Below are 18,553 nucleotides of genomic sequence, written 5' to 3'. Positions count from 1 at the left end.
ATAATTCCTTAGGCCTAGATAGCGCTTGGCATAGTACTGGTGTTGGCTCAGCGAAACTTACATGTCTTTACCCCATTCAAATTTTGCTGTTAACTGTACATTACAACAATTTGCGAATAAAGCAAATATAATTATGAAAGGAAAAGTGAAGGCCAAATTGAAAGCATTTCATGTCGGCTTTGTAACGACCTGACTACATACGAGACGTCACGAGCACCTATTGTAGCGATGTTATCAGTCTGAAAACGACCAGTGATACGATTACAGTGTTGAGAATATCTGACCATTAGAGTGATTTGCCATGCCAGATAATATTTAGCTGGAGCATACACATATATAATATTATTAAAAATCAGGGATAAGATTATGGATGTTACACTGGGGTTAACTAGCCACCTGATTATAATAAAATGATTGAAATGAAAAGCTTTTTCAAGCTATGATAGCGGAAATTGTAAGATTTTCAAGCTACAATGGGAGAACTCACAGGATGCATATAAAAGTGGAATACGCAGACAAGCTAAAAAAGCCAATATACAGCCGAGTCATGTGGTACAAAATATTAAATACTGTAAGGATGGGAGCTCGCCTTGAAATCTTGTAGCTTCACCGTAATATTCTGCACTTTCAAATTAGTTGTGGACTAAGTGAGAGCCAAGAATTGTCTTTTGGAAAATTGCTGTATTCATTCTAAAGCGACATGGTCTCAATGTTTAACTTGTTTACCACAGAAGTGATCAATTGCTATACTGTAATCACCAGACAACTAACCTCATGCATGTGTAGATTCTAAGGTTATAAACAGTTTATAGACGTGGTTATTTGATAAATGTCATAATGGCGGCTCCGTGTCATTTTGAAAGCCACGCTTTGACATATTTATTTAACCAGTTACATATATCCTACCTTTTTGCCACCTTATGGATATCTACTGGTAAATACAAAGAATGTGGATTTACATATATAAAAACTATACAAATATGTATTTTAATATGCACAGCATGTACAGTTATATTACAACTAAAATTCAGTGAAGCTCATGAAAGTTCAATGTGTGCATGATACTCCTTCCACACCTCACTTTTCAGGAGTAACTTCAACTCGTCAGCAAATCGCTGCCATTCTGGGTTGTAGCAATTTTGGCAGAACCTGAAAAAGATTGAAGTAGATTATATCACGTTATTAGAGGAAAGATCATCGAACCACTAGCCATTTACTAATGAAAACTGTTTTCATATTGATACAGTAGGTAAATTTAAACATACTGCCTACTATGTGTGAATCTCCTCACTCTAAGCCCATGAGCTATACGACAAGGAACCAATAATATTCAATGTTAACAGCCTAGCAACCAATAATATTGATACCAAGTGACTAGCAAGCAACCAATAATATCCAATCCATGTTGGCTTAAAAAAATTATTACAATTACAAAAATGCAAAAATACTCGAATCGATGTAATTTTTGAACTTTTACATTACTAACAAGCATCAAGCGATAAGAATTTTCATTTAATAGCCCAGCTACTGCTAGGTTACTCTTGTAAATATGCAAGTTGTAAAATACGTTCATTTTTTGAAACATGGTTTAGTAAATAAAAATCTATTTATCTTTTTGTTAAAAATGTTTCACACAATCGATCGGTAGCAAATCACTCATTAGACTAATTCGTAGCATTTCCATCAGCAATCAATTATTCAATCATCCCTTAACTATAAAATGACCTACCCGGTAGTCGTTATTAAAGGTTGACTTGCAACAAAATTGACATTACAGTTATTTGATATGAAAAGATTCACCATGTCTTACTCTGTTGTGTTGTAGGTGCAAAATATGTGAAAATGTGATTACAAGCTCTTAAAAGCTCAAAAACGAACAGTTAATCGCAGCCACATGAGACCGCCGTAGTTTGGATTCTCTTTCCAAAATGGCTCAAATGTGACGTAGCTGTGGTAGATGGTTTGTTTACACTTTCATGCAACCTCATTTGTCGAAATATTTTCACAAATATACTTCATGCATTCAATAAAACCATGTCTATTGTTCTTACGACACTGTTTTCTCGTCATTGTAATGCTGTCACTTTTAGCAGTGATATCTTTTAACTTACCGTAAAAATTCCTTTTTTACATTTTTCAATCTTATTTCGAAGGAGTATATATCATTGTCTAATAATCATGACGAGCCGGTTGGTCACCTGTGATAATTGAAAAATGCTGCAGAAATTAATCACGAAGCATGGGTCACATGATCAGATTACGACTTGACGATTAGACCAAGCCGAAAAAAACTGTAAAGTAGCGAGTACCGAGGGTCTTCGGTAAAATCCGAAGTGTTTGTCACAAACTAGTGTTACGATAAGTTTATATTGAACTTTTTATTGCCCTTTCAATTCACGTGAGAACATCACGTGACAAGACAATAACCAAACTGTCATGACCCCGTAGGAGAAATAAAGAGATTCCAATCTACGACGGCTTTTCGTTTTTGAGCTTTTAAGAGCTTGTAATCACAATTCCACATATTTTGCGCCTATAACACAACAGAGTAAGACATGGTGAATCTTTTGATACCAAATAACTGTAATGTGAATTTTGTTGCAAGTCAACCTTTGACATTTATGTTAAGACTTTTTAAAAATTTTGTTATTCAACCCACAAACTAATTTCCTACCAAATTCAGTAGAGATAGTATTACCATAAAACTGTCTGAATCATACCTGTCAATAAAAAGAAAAATGGCAAGTGCAGTGTCGACATGATGTGATCGAACCAATTTTTCTAGATAATCATTCACATAGACCTTGTCTTTGGTCAATGGAGCCTCTGTAAACAGAATGCATCATATATGCACCGGCTAATCATATGAAAAAAGCATTTATTTGTTACTAACCCTTACTAACACCTATGGAGTGATTTCTTCCAAACTCCAGACAATGAAAAAACATCCAGTCTGCGTACAACAAGTAAAAACTGGGAGTTGCATACTCGCAGCTTTTGAGGAAAAGGACAACTCTTAATTGCAGAACATTGATTTTTGTTTCTTATCAAGTTGAGACTTCCTCAACTAGAAACACTAGAATGATAAACAGAAATAAATAATATTTGTGCGCTGAAAATTCTATTGCAACTTGGAATCTGCAACAAAACCTTTCCAAACTGGGGTTCAACAATTTACCAGCATCACACCAAATATATATATAATAGTCACGGAGTGATTTGGGAATATTCTTTTTATATCATTTTAAACATACTTCATAATTTCAATGTCACAAACAGGAAAAAGCAGATACAAGTCTTTGTCAAGTGATTTGAACCTTAAACCATCACTCAATCTTGTTGGGACAACACATCGTATTGCACCGGGTAAAAACACTGCAACACATCGTATTGCACCGGGTAAAAACACTGCTCTAAATCATGGTGCTTGACCGTCTTACAAAGGATGAAGACCACAAGTCACTCACTCGGCTGACTTTTGAACCAATCCCCTAGTAAGCTTTTCACATCAGACAGCTCAGCGCGGTCGCACAGAGAAGGAACTTGAGGCTGTAACGAAAAGGCGATGTAATTTGAGACTCTAGATGTGTCCAAAAGCTACTATCTGTCAAACATCTGATAAACAATAGTGCAAGATGATGACACCGAGTCAGATTTATAATCGCCATACTTGTCATTGCCTCTCTCGACATCTGAGTGTTGACATACCATGCATTTTACGTAAAGTGCAGAGAGCAAAGGGGTCTGTCAAATGATAAACCTACTTTGGACGCAAATACTTGTTCGAAATGGTATCACATTTGCATACTTGAGTGTGAATATCTTTCAGGCACGAATTGGATGATAAGAACGGGACAGACATCTATAAAGCAAGCCTATTGCCATGGACGTAACTGATATTTTAAAAACACTGTACCGATGCCATTTTAATTTTAGAGGGTTTCTTAAACAAGTGCCTCTGCTGTATACTTGGAAGGTTTCATTGTTTTAGCGAGGAATAGTCTGCGAAGTGATGATCGTTATGCGATTAACAAAGGCCAACAACAGATTTTAAAACAGTTTATACACAGGACGGACCATATTAAAGGAAGCATTCATTTTTCAAGGAAATTTTAGGCTTTCAACTGCGCCTTGCAGTGTGAAAAACGAAGTATTACCAATAGCCAATCAGCAGCAAATATTCGTGAACCGCATACACACAATGAGCAGGTTAGTGAAAGATGCGTTCATTCAACAGACGCATCATTTGACGAACCTACACAACGAATGTACAGAAAAACGACAGAGAATCTCAGCCTCCTGACGACTTCATAAGCTCCAATCCTGAGCCGAACAATACTGAGTACCAAATACTGTACCTTTTGCCATATACTGCCAGGTGTCTTACAAAGCATTCCTACTAATGCCTATTGCCTAACACAATAAAAGCCATGTGATATATCTATACGGGTGGCCGTCTCACCCAGCCACACTTCATCTCCCAAATGGGCGGCAACCAGTCAGGCAAGCCTAAACAAGCTTAGCGTGTATGAACACGCTTATATCATACAAACATATGCTGTCCAAAGCCCATTGTGCTGTGAGAGAGAGACAGAGAGCGAGACAAAAGCCCTTATCTAACTACGTTGAATCATGGTAATTGAGGCACCTACCTGAGGATAAACTATATCCTTAATTACAAGCATCAGCAGCAAAAAAACACATAAAATAGTTTTGCAAACAAAGCAAATGGCAAATTTAAATATAAATGTTACAAACAATCACAGTTAAAATTTAGACGAATGATAAAACAAACTCAAGATTATTGAAGTGAAAATATATAAAATGATGCAGTGATTGAGAGCGCGTGTTATAGAAGACTTACAGTAGAGTGTATGCCGTCAGGGTCATAAGATTATGAGTCAGCGCAGTAAAAACAGCAAACAGGAAGAAAGTGAGTGACAGATTGATTGGGCTCTAGTGAGCATCAGCGACTAGCGATACCCCACTTATTTTAACCTATCAGTTCAATTGTTACTACCTCAATCACTGTCTCCTTGACACGCATTTGGAGTTGCGCGAACGTTGAGGCACCGTAATAAGTGTTTCACTAGACATTTGCATGCTGCAGATTAGCGGTCACATAAAGGGTAAGAATTTTAATACCAGAGGTCAGTGTCACATCCGGAACTGTACAAATCGAAATAATGATTGAAATGTAGAGAATACTCAAAGTGGAATAGCTCGCGCATCACTTGCTAGCGTCATTCCCATCTTTGACAAGCATGAAACATTCGATTAAAAATTGCGAGTAACATAACTGGTTTGACATGCGGATTTTTGCCATCTTGAGGATAAAACTTGCGGACTAATCGAGCCATTAAAACATAGCGGTAGTTGCAAAAGTGTTGGTATGAAACAGACATCTAATACAATAATGGTACGTGTCCTGATATGGCATTCTATATAGTAAATATGCCTACCATAAAATGACAAAAACCGACTAGCTAAGGTGTGACACTCGAGGTGAAATGGTTGTCGATCAAGGCTCTTCTGTTCCCAAACGAACTTAATATCTTGATACAGCTATGTTAATGTTGAATAGCTGTCTTCTGTTTGTGGTACGCGAGACGCGACAGACCTACAAGTAGATATTTCAAGCCAGAAGAGGCATGCATACCAAGCAGACAAAGTTTACCTACCACAACAGTTGGTACTGTACAAGCCTGGGTGATGTTTGCGCCATCTCTACAACCGCTTGAGGAAGATTTGGTAGCACTGCTGAGATAGCTATGTACAGTAGGTTGGAAGTTTTTGGTACGTTGTGACGCCTTGAGCTTTGTGATTTGTATTCCAACCTAACAAGACAATAGTCACTGGTCTAACAGAAGATTCCTTTAGAGCTAAAAGTCTGTTTTACAAACTAGCACACAAGCTACTTCGTGAGACCACACAGCGCAACTTCGCCTTCAAATAAAAACTGATGGCGATATGTAATGCACCAACTTCTGCCTAGTAAATAAAATTAACCAAAGCGTGCTACAAATTAAATACCTAACCCACTTCCTTGACATTCTCGTGATAAAAAGCCTGGAAGATTCCACTGAATCATGGAACTCGGAGGGCAGATGGAGTAAGCATATTGCGCCTGGTAACCGTGCTGCGTGGCTGGTCATACTAAATAGCAACAATGACAATTGCCCGAACTTGAGTGTTGGGTAAGTAAGCAAGAAGGATGAGTGCCAAACATCCTTACCCAGTACTTGAACCAACAACATGGCCAAACCGAGTATGACTCAGCGAGTTGTTGGCGATAAGAAATTGGAATGTTTTCATTGCTGATAAGCAATGAAAGCCTGTCATCCAAGAATATTTTGAGGAAGTCATCAGCAGGGGACGTCGACTTATCCCCTCAACGTTCAGGTTTTATTGGCACAAGTGGGAGCAAGCAGCTCAATGCCAGGCAGACCAGTCCCACACTACCACTCCCTCCTCTCCCTCCTACCAACAGGCGATTAAATGCCTGCTCTTTGGATGGACAAATATTCAAACACAGGGAGTGTACAGGTGGCTAACAGCACCCAACCTCATCATCTGGCCATTGAACATAGCTACACCGTACATGTGACATTACGCTCACCATGAGCAGTAGGGAACGAGCAGCTCACGCCCATCCTGACTAGTAATATATTGTTTGCGAATGTATAGCCTTCCACTTACCCCTCTAAGATCGGAGGGCATGACGTGCCACCCTTTCCAGATGGTACTGCAGACGATAGAGATGCGGGCAGCAGAGCTGGTGACCGAACCAAGGCTGCTGGATTTAGACAGATTATCGCATATCCCGTGTCCCATAAACTTGGCAGACTCTACCGAGGCGTCTGGTGACCGTACCTTCACCCGTAACGTTACCTACATATGAAAACTTGGGATTTAACATTAAGCTGCATGAGATTGGTAAAAAATCCTGTCTGCATCATATAACATAATCACATCTATGCTCCAAGTGCATAAAAGTATAAATAAAATGAAGCAGAAAATGCCATGGCGGAATAACAAGAGCTTCAACAATTTGGTTTTAATGCTAAAACAAAAACACAATTAAACCATGAATAGATCTGGCTTTACACAACTAACCACCGCCAATGAGCAAGAAGAGGCAATATCAACAAGAATTTTGAATTTGTTTCATCTAAACAAGCAAGATTACAAAATAACATGTCTGCGACTTAATCGCAAAGTGTCGAATAAACAATAAAACGAGGAACTCAAACGAGGAGATGCGATGTGGCAAGCTGAGGAATTATACCGAGAAGCTTCTTTGTTTGGCCGAATGGCCATCCAGTTGATATCGGATACCAAAAGCTATTTTTAATATTATAAGCGCAGTGCCGTCTGTCGCCATGTTAAAAAATTGTCTTGCACAGTAATTTAACTCGAATATCCAAGCTTTCAGCCGAGCATCCTACCAACTGCACCACTAAACCAACTTTAACATTTACGGAATAATTCTGCTCATATTGATCATACATGATGATTTCTCTTGGCACACGGGACAACTACCAGCTGTACTAGTAGTTATAGAAGTAACGCAACTTCAGTAAATATGTTCAAACAATAATTTATTATTCTTAACAAATGCTATAAACCATCTAGCTAACCAATAATATTAGTTAACAAGAGACGAATCAGTATTTAACATATAAAAGACAAAAAGTGATTGTGGACCTTGCCTCATTTTTATGTCCATTGATGGGCTGAACCCCTAACAAGTTTTTGTAATCTAACGATCACGAGACTACTCATTCGTTAGGCTCCTTCCTCATACCTCGCCGTAGAAGCGGAATGAGCCGTAGCAGCGCAGCACACCGTTCCTTCAAACATTTTGCGGAATGCATCTATCTTAATGCCCTACAGACTCGGGTGGCGCGAAACGGCAGGCTATAAGAATGCGGCACCCATTATAAGGCTGGCATAGAAATGTGCGTGAGAGCTGTTATCCAAGACTTGTTAAATATTGCAACACTTGCGAGCACAAAGGAATGGCATTTGCTTGACATACTGATCATGCGAAGACAAAGAGCAATTCGAAAAACTAGCGAGCCCGGAAACTCCGACGAGGGAAGGCAGACTGCTAAGCGAGAGTTTGTGTTTTCGTGAAGCAGCAAAATGATGCTAAAACCAGTAGCGGAGCAGTTGTCTTCTCACGCCTGTAGAAGTTTAGTTTAAATATGAACCTTGTAGTATCTATTAATTTTCTTTCAAAACCGATATGCCAACAGAGTTCTCCGACAGTCGATGCATAGAAATATTTCCTAACAAGCCATTACTAAGAACTCGACTAACATAACTTTGGGAACAGCTGGTAGCGAGGAACAACGTCTCACAGAACATTTCAACATCGCGACAGAATCCCACAAGGCATTCATGCATTTCTCAGAATTTCACAGGCAATAGTAAAAGTTGATTACTGAAGCGTTGAAGCTGCCATAGTATGTATTATTCATGTATCTGGTCAAAGAACGTCCTCAATTCCTTATGGATTATTTAGCCTACTAGAGAGCATTACTCATTCAAAGTGGGCGTGCCTACAATATTCTGCTGCCAAAGGGTATAAACCTTGGTAGGAAACTACACATTCTTTCAGCAATTTTTTCACCTTGACAGCCATATTCCAACTGATATCAATCATTTGAATATACAAACTCGCTTCACATATTTCAATGTGTAAAGATTCAGAGCCATAAAAGAATTTGCTTTTATCCCCGCAGCTACATCTATCTTCTCAAAGCACTAAGAGTGATGTAATTGAAAATTTGAATTCTTTAAAGCGACAAGAATGTTCATCAGTGCCAACATCCCAACAAATAAAAATATATCTTTACATATCGAGGACAAACCTGGCCACCAGCGAGTCCTGCATTGTCCAATTTGCGTGCAACTTCCTTCGAGATGTTATCTAGCAACGTATGCACTTGTGACTGCTCCTTCAGACGGATGCCATAATTAACGTCGCAAGAAACCGACTGTCTTGGCTGGTCGGGCTTCAGCACCCTGCTGTCCTTGCCTCTGCACAACTGGTAAAGATTCCCGCCTGCAGTGAAAAAAAATAGATAAGAATACAAAAATATATTCTATCGGTTGGTAGGGTGATGCTGCCAATGACCTACGACCTGTTATTAATAGTCGAGCTACAGCTGCTAAACAAAGTTTGAGACAGAAGGTCAACGGCTGCCAACTCACCATTTCTTACACCAAGTTCCTTCTGCAGGTACGATAGCGAGAGACGCTGAAGGTCAGCACAGGTGTGGATACCAATTCCTTGAAGAGTTTTGTTTGTGGCTCTGCCCACACCTAGAAACATTCAGCAGTGACGAGAGAAGAAGGAATGTGAAAGAGTCGAATTACTATTTATCACTAACAAGCTTGAGAGCACCTCAATTTTGTACAGTCATTGACAGACTAAGGCCTTCGCGTATAAGTACGGGCGGTCGCCTGTCCCAGCCGAGCATACATGACGCAATGATGATGCAAGTTGCATAAGGAAGTGTCCTAATTCAAGCCTTTTATAGCCACTCCAGAAGCAGTGGCTCGAGAGCGTGTCAGCGTTAACTCACTTGTAGAGGGAGAGAAGTGTGTCTAGTTAGTTAGGAATGTGGTTGCTAGGTAGTGTCATTGGTGAGTCATAATCACACAGGCCAGCTGATGAACGGAGCTAGATGGCATTTGCTAATCAATATGCATCAGCCCAACACCCATTTCCATTTAAACCTTATAATCTCATCCCAGAACTACCAGAAACCCTAGGTGCTTCAGGCCATGTACGGACACACTAAGATGGATTAATGGCCTTTGCAAGGGGCTAGGCTATAGATACATTTGAATCAAAGGCTGTTGCTTGGCAATCAAAGTTGGACAAAGGCCAGGAAATGCTGAGTCACGTTATTTGCTACAGACTGCATCTGTAAAGTCAAAACGAATGCGGTCATGCAAGGGCTGATTATAGATGATTTACAGTAGCTTCCAGAAACAAGAGGGCAAGTTGGAAAAAGGGAAACCCAAATGACTAGAGCTGATGAAAAAGATGGAGCGTGGTATAGAATAATGGATTAGTTTAGAGCGTGTGGTTACATGGTTTGATGCTACTAACCGAGTTACAAATTTAGTAATGACTAGCCTATGTTATTCAATACAAAAGTTGGTAACATTTAATATGCACAACAAAAGACTAAGGTTTCTTTAAGCTACGAATGCAGCCGTATAAATTAAAAGCATTTACAACATCAAACTCCAGGGGCTATCATACATTAATTAGCTAAAATGTAACATAAGTAGATGAATGAATAAAGGGCAGAAACCTAGACAATGGCAGTTGTGTAAAGATTGAATAAAATTTAGTTACCTTGCGTCCTGATCAGCCAAAGGATAGGTACAGTGACACGGCGACTGGAAACCGCTACTTATATAACCAACAACGCTACCACGATATTTAAATACAGTGTACTGCGTCGCAGCGCAGTCGCGTACAGCTAAGTGAGTCATACATCAAGTATTTATAGAGAGGAAAATAGACCACGCCTCTCAGTAGGCAAGTGCAGGCTTGTGATTGGAGAATAAAAGTCGAGGAAGCCGCGCTCACGCGGTAATGACCCGAGTGTACTATTTATAACTAGCTCAAAAGCCCAAATCCATAAGCAAACACGTCGTGTAGAACACGGGTCCTATACCGGATAAAGCACTCGGCTAACAATTGAACAAATCACCCAGATGAAGTAGTTCATGTGAAGCCAAATCCAACAACGAAAACCTCGGTATTAGATAACCAATCATTGGGCACAACTAAGCCTTTCACTTCTAGTTGACTACTTCACAAAGATTTTGCGTTTCTTGGAATAAACTTGCTGATAATGGTATGAAGACACACAGATTACCCGCCTTACCTGGCAAATCTTGAACAAGTTGACCTGATATGAAACCCTCTACTTGGTCATCAGTTATGTAGAACTGTCCGTCTGGCTTGGCTCTTCTAGTGGCGAGTCTGGCCAGCAGCAAATTTGCACCTAAAACATTAACCCTATAACTTGTAGTAGCACAACTCCTAATCGTACAGGGAAGGGGGCAGTCACAACTTGAACTTGTTAACCCTTTCGCAGGCAAGTTTTTATGGGCTATTTGAGACGCCCTGGGTAAATTAATTTTTCAAAAATCGACTTTTTAAATCCCTGATACACTCTTATTTATGATATTGTAAACGTGTATTACGTCTTTATGATACAGGTAAATACAAATAAACGTGTTTGAAGTCAATTATTCTCAAAACTGTTTCTTTAGCTATGGTACTTTCGGAAGCATTTGACCTTGCATAGGCCTGATTAGTATATAAATTTCTGATAGTAGTCCAGGCACTAGCATCACTGTCACTTCCATGAGTATAAAAACTGTTACTAGCTTCTTCATCACTTTCACTCTCAGATTCCAATGCAAAATCACTCCAGTCACAATCTGAACCAGATTCACTGTCACTATTAGTTCTGGCTACTAACTCTAAAAGGTGATCGCAATCAGCTGATATCATCATATTACTGCTAGCACTAACACTACTACTCCTTGCATCATTAGAGAGACGTGCGTAATCTCGTTTGGAGGGCACCATGGCACTAAAAGAAAGTTGTAGCACTCAGGGAAAACATTCAGAAAGCAGAAACAAAAGCAGAAACAAGTTACAAACAAAATTACCAATTTTATTTAAAAACATTTTTATTTCGGATTTTTTGTAATATTGCAAAAATGATCGTTTTTTTCTCAAACTGGCTTAATTTTTAGTTTTTAACAAAGACCGATATATTGTAGTTTACTAGTGGTAAACAAAGTTTATTTCGATTTTTAAAAACTGTTCATATGGCGACATAATAGTCGCTCTGCCCATTGTCGTCAGTATTGCGAAGCGACAATAATGTCACTCTGCCTGCCAAAGGGTTAAAGAAGAACTTCCACAATATTTTAGTAGATTTTACCAGAAAGTACGGTATTTTACCAGAAAGTACGGTATTTTTCTACCATTTGCAATTGTTTTTGATGCTTCAGGTAATCTGACCGCTAAAATGTTTCAAGATTGAAATCGACGAAGCTTGATCGCGGTTAAAATGGACAGATTTAAGGGAAAGTGCGATTATGACATCTATGGTTGCAAAGAGACCTATAGATTAGAGGCGCGTAATGCTGCGACTTCAACACAAGAACCGATATCAATAATAAGAGAGACAGGCAACCCAGCAAATAGTGACATAATTTTGGCACGCATTTTCTTCTGAGCGTTTTAACCGCGAGCAAGTTTTATTGATTTTAATCTTGAAACATCACCTCAGTCAGATCACCTCAAACATGAAAAACAATCGCAAATGGTAGACAAATACTGATACTTTCTGATAAAATCTACTCAAATTTTGTCCAAGTTTATCTTAAATGATGAATTAAATCTTCAGCTTTACCCTCCTGCGTTTTAAAAAGTTCCTCATGACAATCCATCGTTTTTTGACATCATCAAATCGTTTGCACATGCGCTCGTTCACGAAAAAGCCGCCATATTTGTAAAAAACGATTGTTTTTCTTTTATTTACTAGTACTGTTAGGTGTTGTTTTGATACTAAAATAAAAAATTACAAACAAAAACATTGGTTTCAAATTATTATTGCAAACGCCTCATGTTTTTAATGATAAAATTGTCTATAAAGATGGCCGACAACGATAAAATGACATCACGAAAAAACGAAGGATTGTCGTAGTGACAAATGGTACTCCATCATACTTATTGCTGTCATTCATTTAACAAAACAATGGCTGCCAGATCATTTCTTGGATGATCGCTGCTTATACGGCGAATGATACGCAGGCGTAGAGCGTATTTACACAGGCACATACGTAATCTATGAGGTGATAACACATTTACCGGCTTTTTCTGAGACAATGACATTGACAAAGCAGTCAGACGATAGTACATCAACCTACGAAATCCATTTTCGTACATGAACAATCGTTACCATATTGGTCGAGGCATAACCAATAATTACTGTAGTGTTGGTGTGAACGATCCCTCAAAGATCGAGTATGTCCGCTTAGCTTATTGCAAGCAAAGGCTATGCTGTTTATTTAAGAGTACATATTGTGGGCAAACATTGGCTCTGTGAACTTGGCTAGACATGTCTGGGCCCAGTGGCAAGGGAACCTTGCCGACTTCAGACATGCCCAGCTGCAGACAGCCTCTAAGGTTGGATGCTATTTCTGCTACCACTGGTGTACCTTTAAGGAATTGAACCCTGTTGTTTGCAGGTCAAGCGGTCTTGACCACAAGGTCATTGCTGATAGTTGTAATGGTTAGAAGAAGAGTCAAAAACTGCAAACATTCAGTGGGAGGAAAAGATATTAATGAAGAAACTCGTTTTAATACTCCCCATATAAAGGTATTTAACGCCTTCAGTCGAAAAAACGCTTGCCAAAGTTCTTCGATCATATGATTTCATACACCAACTGGCATGATAATACATTGATCAATACACTCCTTGGAGGCTTGAGTGAGTCATGACTAACTCACTCCTCGTTAACACTCACTGATTAATACACACAAGAGGAAGTACTTACCATCTAACAATCTACCCAAATGAATTTGTGTTTTGGGTGACACATCCATACAGGTGAAAAGGTATAGCTAACGACTGACAACGCTATGCAGGTGCCATAGATAAGCATAAATTACATACAAAGGTGAATATGCGTAGGCTGTGATACAGGCGTACCAAATGACCGAACAAGACATTCACAGATGCGATCAAGTTACTAATGACCCAAACACTGTCTGTCATCACCTGGTTAGGAAACCTTCCAGCAACACGTTAGAAGAGTGGCACCGAGACTCAGACCGATATGTGGTACTGATGCTGACGTTTACAGGCTTGGTATACATGCTTTCTATAGCACTGAATGGAACCAGCATATTGCTGTGTTCCGATTGCTTTTTGGTGTTCCTGTGTCTCATTGGCTAATTAATTCTGTTACAGGAGAGCGAAGTTTTTCTTGGGTATTGGAATGGTGTTAGAAACAACGAGTTTACCGTTGCCATGGTTACTTTTCCGACTGATAAAATGACTACAGATTGCTGTAATTTTACCAAAGCTCAACTAGTCTCATAAACAATCCTCAGAAATCTACGCAATGTTTCCATGACGCAATTAATCCGCAAATTTGCGTCGTCTGTCAAGATGGAAACGGCGACAACCCATATGTCAAGGGAGTTTTATTACGCGCAAATTTTCATCGAATGTTTCATTCTTGCGAAAGGTAGAAACGGCACTAACGACGATTTCATGACAGAAATGCTGCGCAAGCTATCCTTCGTTTTTTCGTGACGTCATTTTATCGTTGTCAGCCATCTTTACAGACAATTTTTTATCGTTAAAAACGCAAAGTTTTTGCAATGAACTTTTGAAAACGATTCTTTTGTTTGCAATTTTTTTATTATAGTATCAAAACAACACCTAAAAGTACTATTAAATAAACAAAATCGATCGTTTTCTACAAATATGGTGGCTTTTTCGTGAACGAGCGCATGTGCGAACGACTTGATGACGGCAAAAAAATGATGGATTATATTTTAAACACTTTCAAAACTTCAGTCGTTGCTATTTTGATTTGAGCAGTTTTGAGTGCGTAGCAGTGACCTCTGGCATGGAATTCTTTATCATTTTTAAAGGTTGACTTGCAACAAAATTCACATTACAGTTATTTGGTATCAAAAGATTCCCCATGTCTTACTCTGTTGTGTTGTAGGTGCCAAATATGTGGAAATGTGATTACAAGCTCTTAAAAGCTCGAAGACGAAAAGCCGCCGTAGATTGGAATCTCTTTATTTCTCTGACGTAGTCATGAAATTTATTTATCGTTTTGTCATGTGATGTTCTCACTTGAATTGAAAGGCCAATAAAAAGCTCAACATAAAACTTATCGTAGCACTAGTTTATGACAAACACTTCGGATTTTACCGAAGACCCCGTATCAAATATAGATGCTCGCTACTTTAGTTTTGTTTCGGCTTGGTCTAATCGTCAAGTCGTTCTCTGATCATGTGACCCAATACTTCGCAAATAATTTCTGCAGTACTTTTCGATTATCACAAGTGACCAGCAGGCTCGTCATGATTATCAGACAATGATATGTACTCCTTCAAGCTAAGGCTAAAAATTAAATGAATTTTTACGGCTAGTTATAAGATATCAGTGCTAAAAGTGACAGCATTACAATGACGATAAAACAGACGCGTAAGAACAATAGACATGGTTTTATTGAATGTGTGAAGTATATTTGTGAAAATATTTCGACGAATAAGGTTGCATGAAAGTGTAAACAAAAACCATCTACCACAGCTATGTCACATTTGAACCGTTTTGGAAAGAGAATCCAAACTACGGCGGTCTCGTGTGGCTGCGATTAACTGTTAGTTTTTGAGCTTTTAAGATCTTGTAATCACATTTCCACATATTTTACACCTACAACACAGCAGAGTAAGACATGGTGAATCTTTTCCTATCAAATAACTGTAATGTGAATTTTGTTGCTAGTCAACCTTTAACAAAGTGCTGGGGCTAATCCACAACATGAGAATATCCGTTGAAAAACTATCACAATAACTCGATGTGCGCACAATTCCAAATCCAAATCACTGGCACAATGGAAACACACTGCTAGCCTGTGTGACATAACGTTACTTGCCAAACCTCGGTACAAAACTTCGGCGAGTACAAGCGTATCTACACCTTTAAGGGTTTATAAACAACGTTAGAAACGTCTTAGACACAAAGACCAACAGCTGTGATGGCACATTCCATGAGGTTTTGCGCTAACAAAGGCTCTGAACAGGCTATACATTGCAGCAATTGTATTGTATAACACTACTTAAGCATTTGAACAAGCGCTGTGAATTATGGTGAATCATATGAACAAAGATTGCGTTAACTCCCATATTTGTAGCCCAAGTGCAAAAGCTAGTGTTTGGTTGCGGGTGGTAAGACCGCTCTTCTGAGTTGTGAATGCATCGGGATGAACGCATGATGATTCAATAGTTAATGAGTGGCTATAATAAACATACTCTCAGATGATCAAATAAGAATCAGATAAAGAGATCCAAGACGCTTCACTTCTGCCCAAACTAAATTGATCGACTAGAATATTGGAGCAAGGCCATTGCAGATGGTTAGAATGCCAGAACAGACAGACACAAGCAAGTATTATTCACAGCGTCTCCATGCTTTGCACAGGTTCGGAGTTGCCCGCTGCCGACTAGTTTGCACCCTACCGCTACATCGATTCGGAGTTGCGCTATATAGATCGTTCCGAGATTAACAATGTAGGCTTTTCGTCAAAATCAAACTTGTTAAAGTAGATACGCTTTTGGGTCTTGGTCACTTTTCAATTCATGGGGAGTCAACTAGTTGCACTAACTAAGCCAGGATGCCTGACAGCAATTGATTGCAAATTCTTTTACCTCCACTAGAGAGCGAGAGAGCTTAACCGAGTATAGTTGATTCGAATCCATCAGCAGTGGGCATTTCTATGATGAAGAATAGTACTCCCACAATGAATGCCTTCACACAAATTTATTGAAGCCAAATGGCGTCGAATGCGTTCAGATTTTACTGTTTCTATGATTAAAAGGGGAAGCAACTCCGAAACCATTTGCAGCACGGAAATGCAGTGAACCAGGTGTCCTTGTGTTTGTGGAAGATACCAACTAAATATATCAGAATGAGAATATATCAGAATCTATCTCAACTCAAGTATTACAACCGATCTAGGCACACAGTAGAAGGTAAACCACGTGACAACAATTTAAAGATATATGTCGTAGTCCATGGTTTCCAACTAGGGAGGAATTTCCCCTAGGAGGAAATTTTGAATATCCAAGGGGGAACAGAGAGGTGTTTGATTTGTTAAATTTTTAATTTATGTCCTGCAGTGCCATATGAGTTTGAGTTTCACCATCTAACATTTTGGTTTTATCTATAAAACTAGTCGCCAATAATGAGCTACTAGTCAGAACCCAGATATATGTGAACACATCCATCCCGACTTTGATTGGATAGTAAGTTTACCTAGTCATAAACCAATTCATCGCCATGCCAAAGGTCATGCATTGTTGTGTGTTGTATGCGTGTTGTATAAAAATTAATAATATATTGTTATATATTTAGATATGTGCAATAAATGGGATTATAATTTGTATCGGTTGTTTTTAGTCATGTGAGTTAAAAATGTGTGGGGAATCAAATTTATGAAAAGGCATAAAAGGGGAACTGAATGAAAAAAGTTGGGAATCCTTGTCGAAGTCGAACACTACTAAGGAATGGTAACAACCTGCTAACTGAAGACTTTACCAAAATGATTATTAGCATATTGCTCCGACAAGCGTTTCCACAAATTAGGCCGGTTACAGCAGTATATGACAAAATATTTTCCGTATTTCATAATTAGTGATGAACGGTAGTTCCATGACCTGCAGGTCATGTCGTTGAACTGCCACGTAAGTTGGCTACAATAGCATCTGGTAAACATCTGGCAAACATACAGAGTTGGGTTTTTATGAGCCCCCCTTATATATACCAATCTACTCTGTCAAACCAACAAGTCAGGGATACTTACAGCTTGATCATATCGCCCTATTAAAGACTTACTCAAAGTCAATCTTCACTTCTGATTCTGATTCTGATTAAAAAGAGTCTCGAGACCTCAAAAGGAGGAAGTGGAGACCGTTTGCATAGATTGTATAAGAATAAAAATTTATCTATTTGAACAAGTGAATTTAAAACATCAATTAATAAAACTTTCCTGTTCTAATGATCTCCCAATCTAATATCCCGAGAAGTTCGTGGAATGAAGCTGTTAAAATATGTGTTTGTGTTGCAGGCGATTGCCTTTGGAGCGTTAGACCGAGATGATCTGGATGTGCTTAGTGTGGGAGATGGTTGATTCAACAACTTGACAAGAGCCAAGTTTATGGTATGAAACGCTGAATGACAACCCGAAGCTGTTAAAATACTATCTTTCTCATGCTGCCCCAAACAGACAGCAAACACTGACACTAACCGTAGTATAAGTGAGTCACGTTTGATTTTATCACATGCATTTCAATCATATGTACCAATATGATAAATTTTAGATATTTCTGCGTGATATTAGCAGCTGATGTGCAATAAAATATTGTGAAAGCAGGAAAAACATTTTTATTTACAACAAATGTTACAATGAAAAGGTTTTTTCCATCTGGAGTGTTCCACACAAATGAAAGGCACGACAATTATACAACGTTCACTAAGTAAGAAGGAAAGGTTATTTTAGCATGAGTCATTCCCTCGTGCACAAGAGCACGCCTAGTTGATATCACTGTTACAAGAAACGCTTGGGTGAGCGAAAATTAGTGGTTCTTTAGCTGTACATAGCACAAGCTACTATTGAATTTTCAGCCAACCGTTTGAATAATGGAGATATTTTCGAGGTTTCACATTCCAGGTTGATATTTTTAAGCTTGTTA

At 38.8% G+C, this 18,553-nt stretch overlaps 1 protein-coding gene across 1 annotated transcript in view; it reads right to left on the bottom strand.

Annotated features, from left to right (window-relative positions):
* Positions 1–912: 912 nt before the first annotated feature.
* Positions 913–18,553, bottom strand: part of LOC137408513 (DNA repair protein REV1-like) — a 39,080-nt gene continuing 21,439 nt past the window's right edge. The window contains exons 11-18 of the mRNA XM_068095067.1: positions 10,920–11,039; positions 9,223–9,333; positions 8,880–9,073; positions 6,700–6,891; positions 5,682–5,837; positions 3,468–3,549; positions 2,721–2,826; positions 913–1,149 (exon numbers count right to left, since the gene is read on the bottom strand). Of these exons, the coding sequence (XP_067951168.1) occupies positions 1,038–1,149; positions 2,721–2,826; positions 3,468–3,549; positions 5,682–5,837; positions 6,700–6,891; positions 8,880–9,073; positions 9,223–9,333; positions 10,920–11,039 (1,073 nt within the window). The 3' untranslated portion in view covers positions 913–1,037. The remainder of the gene's footprint in view (positions 1,150–2,720; positions 2,827–3,467; positions 3,550–5,681; positions 5,838–6,699; positions 6,892–8,879; positions 9,074–9,222; positions 9,334–10,919; positions 11,040–18,553) is intronic.

Source organism: Watersipora subatra, chromosome 11, assembly GCF_963576615.1.
Source record: "Watersipora subatra chromosome 11, tzWatSuba1.1, whole genome shotgun sequence".
Lineage (NCBI taxonomy): Eukaryota > Metazoa > Bryozoa > Gymnolaemata > Cheilostomatida > Watersiporidae > Watersipora > Watersipora subatra.
This window is presented reverse-complemented; position numbering and strand designations above follow the sequence as displayed.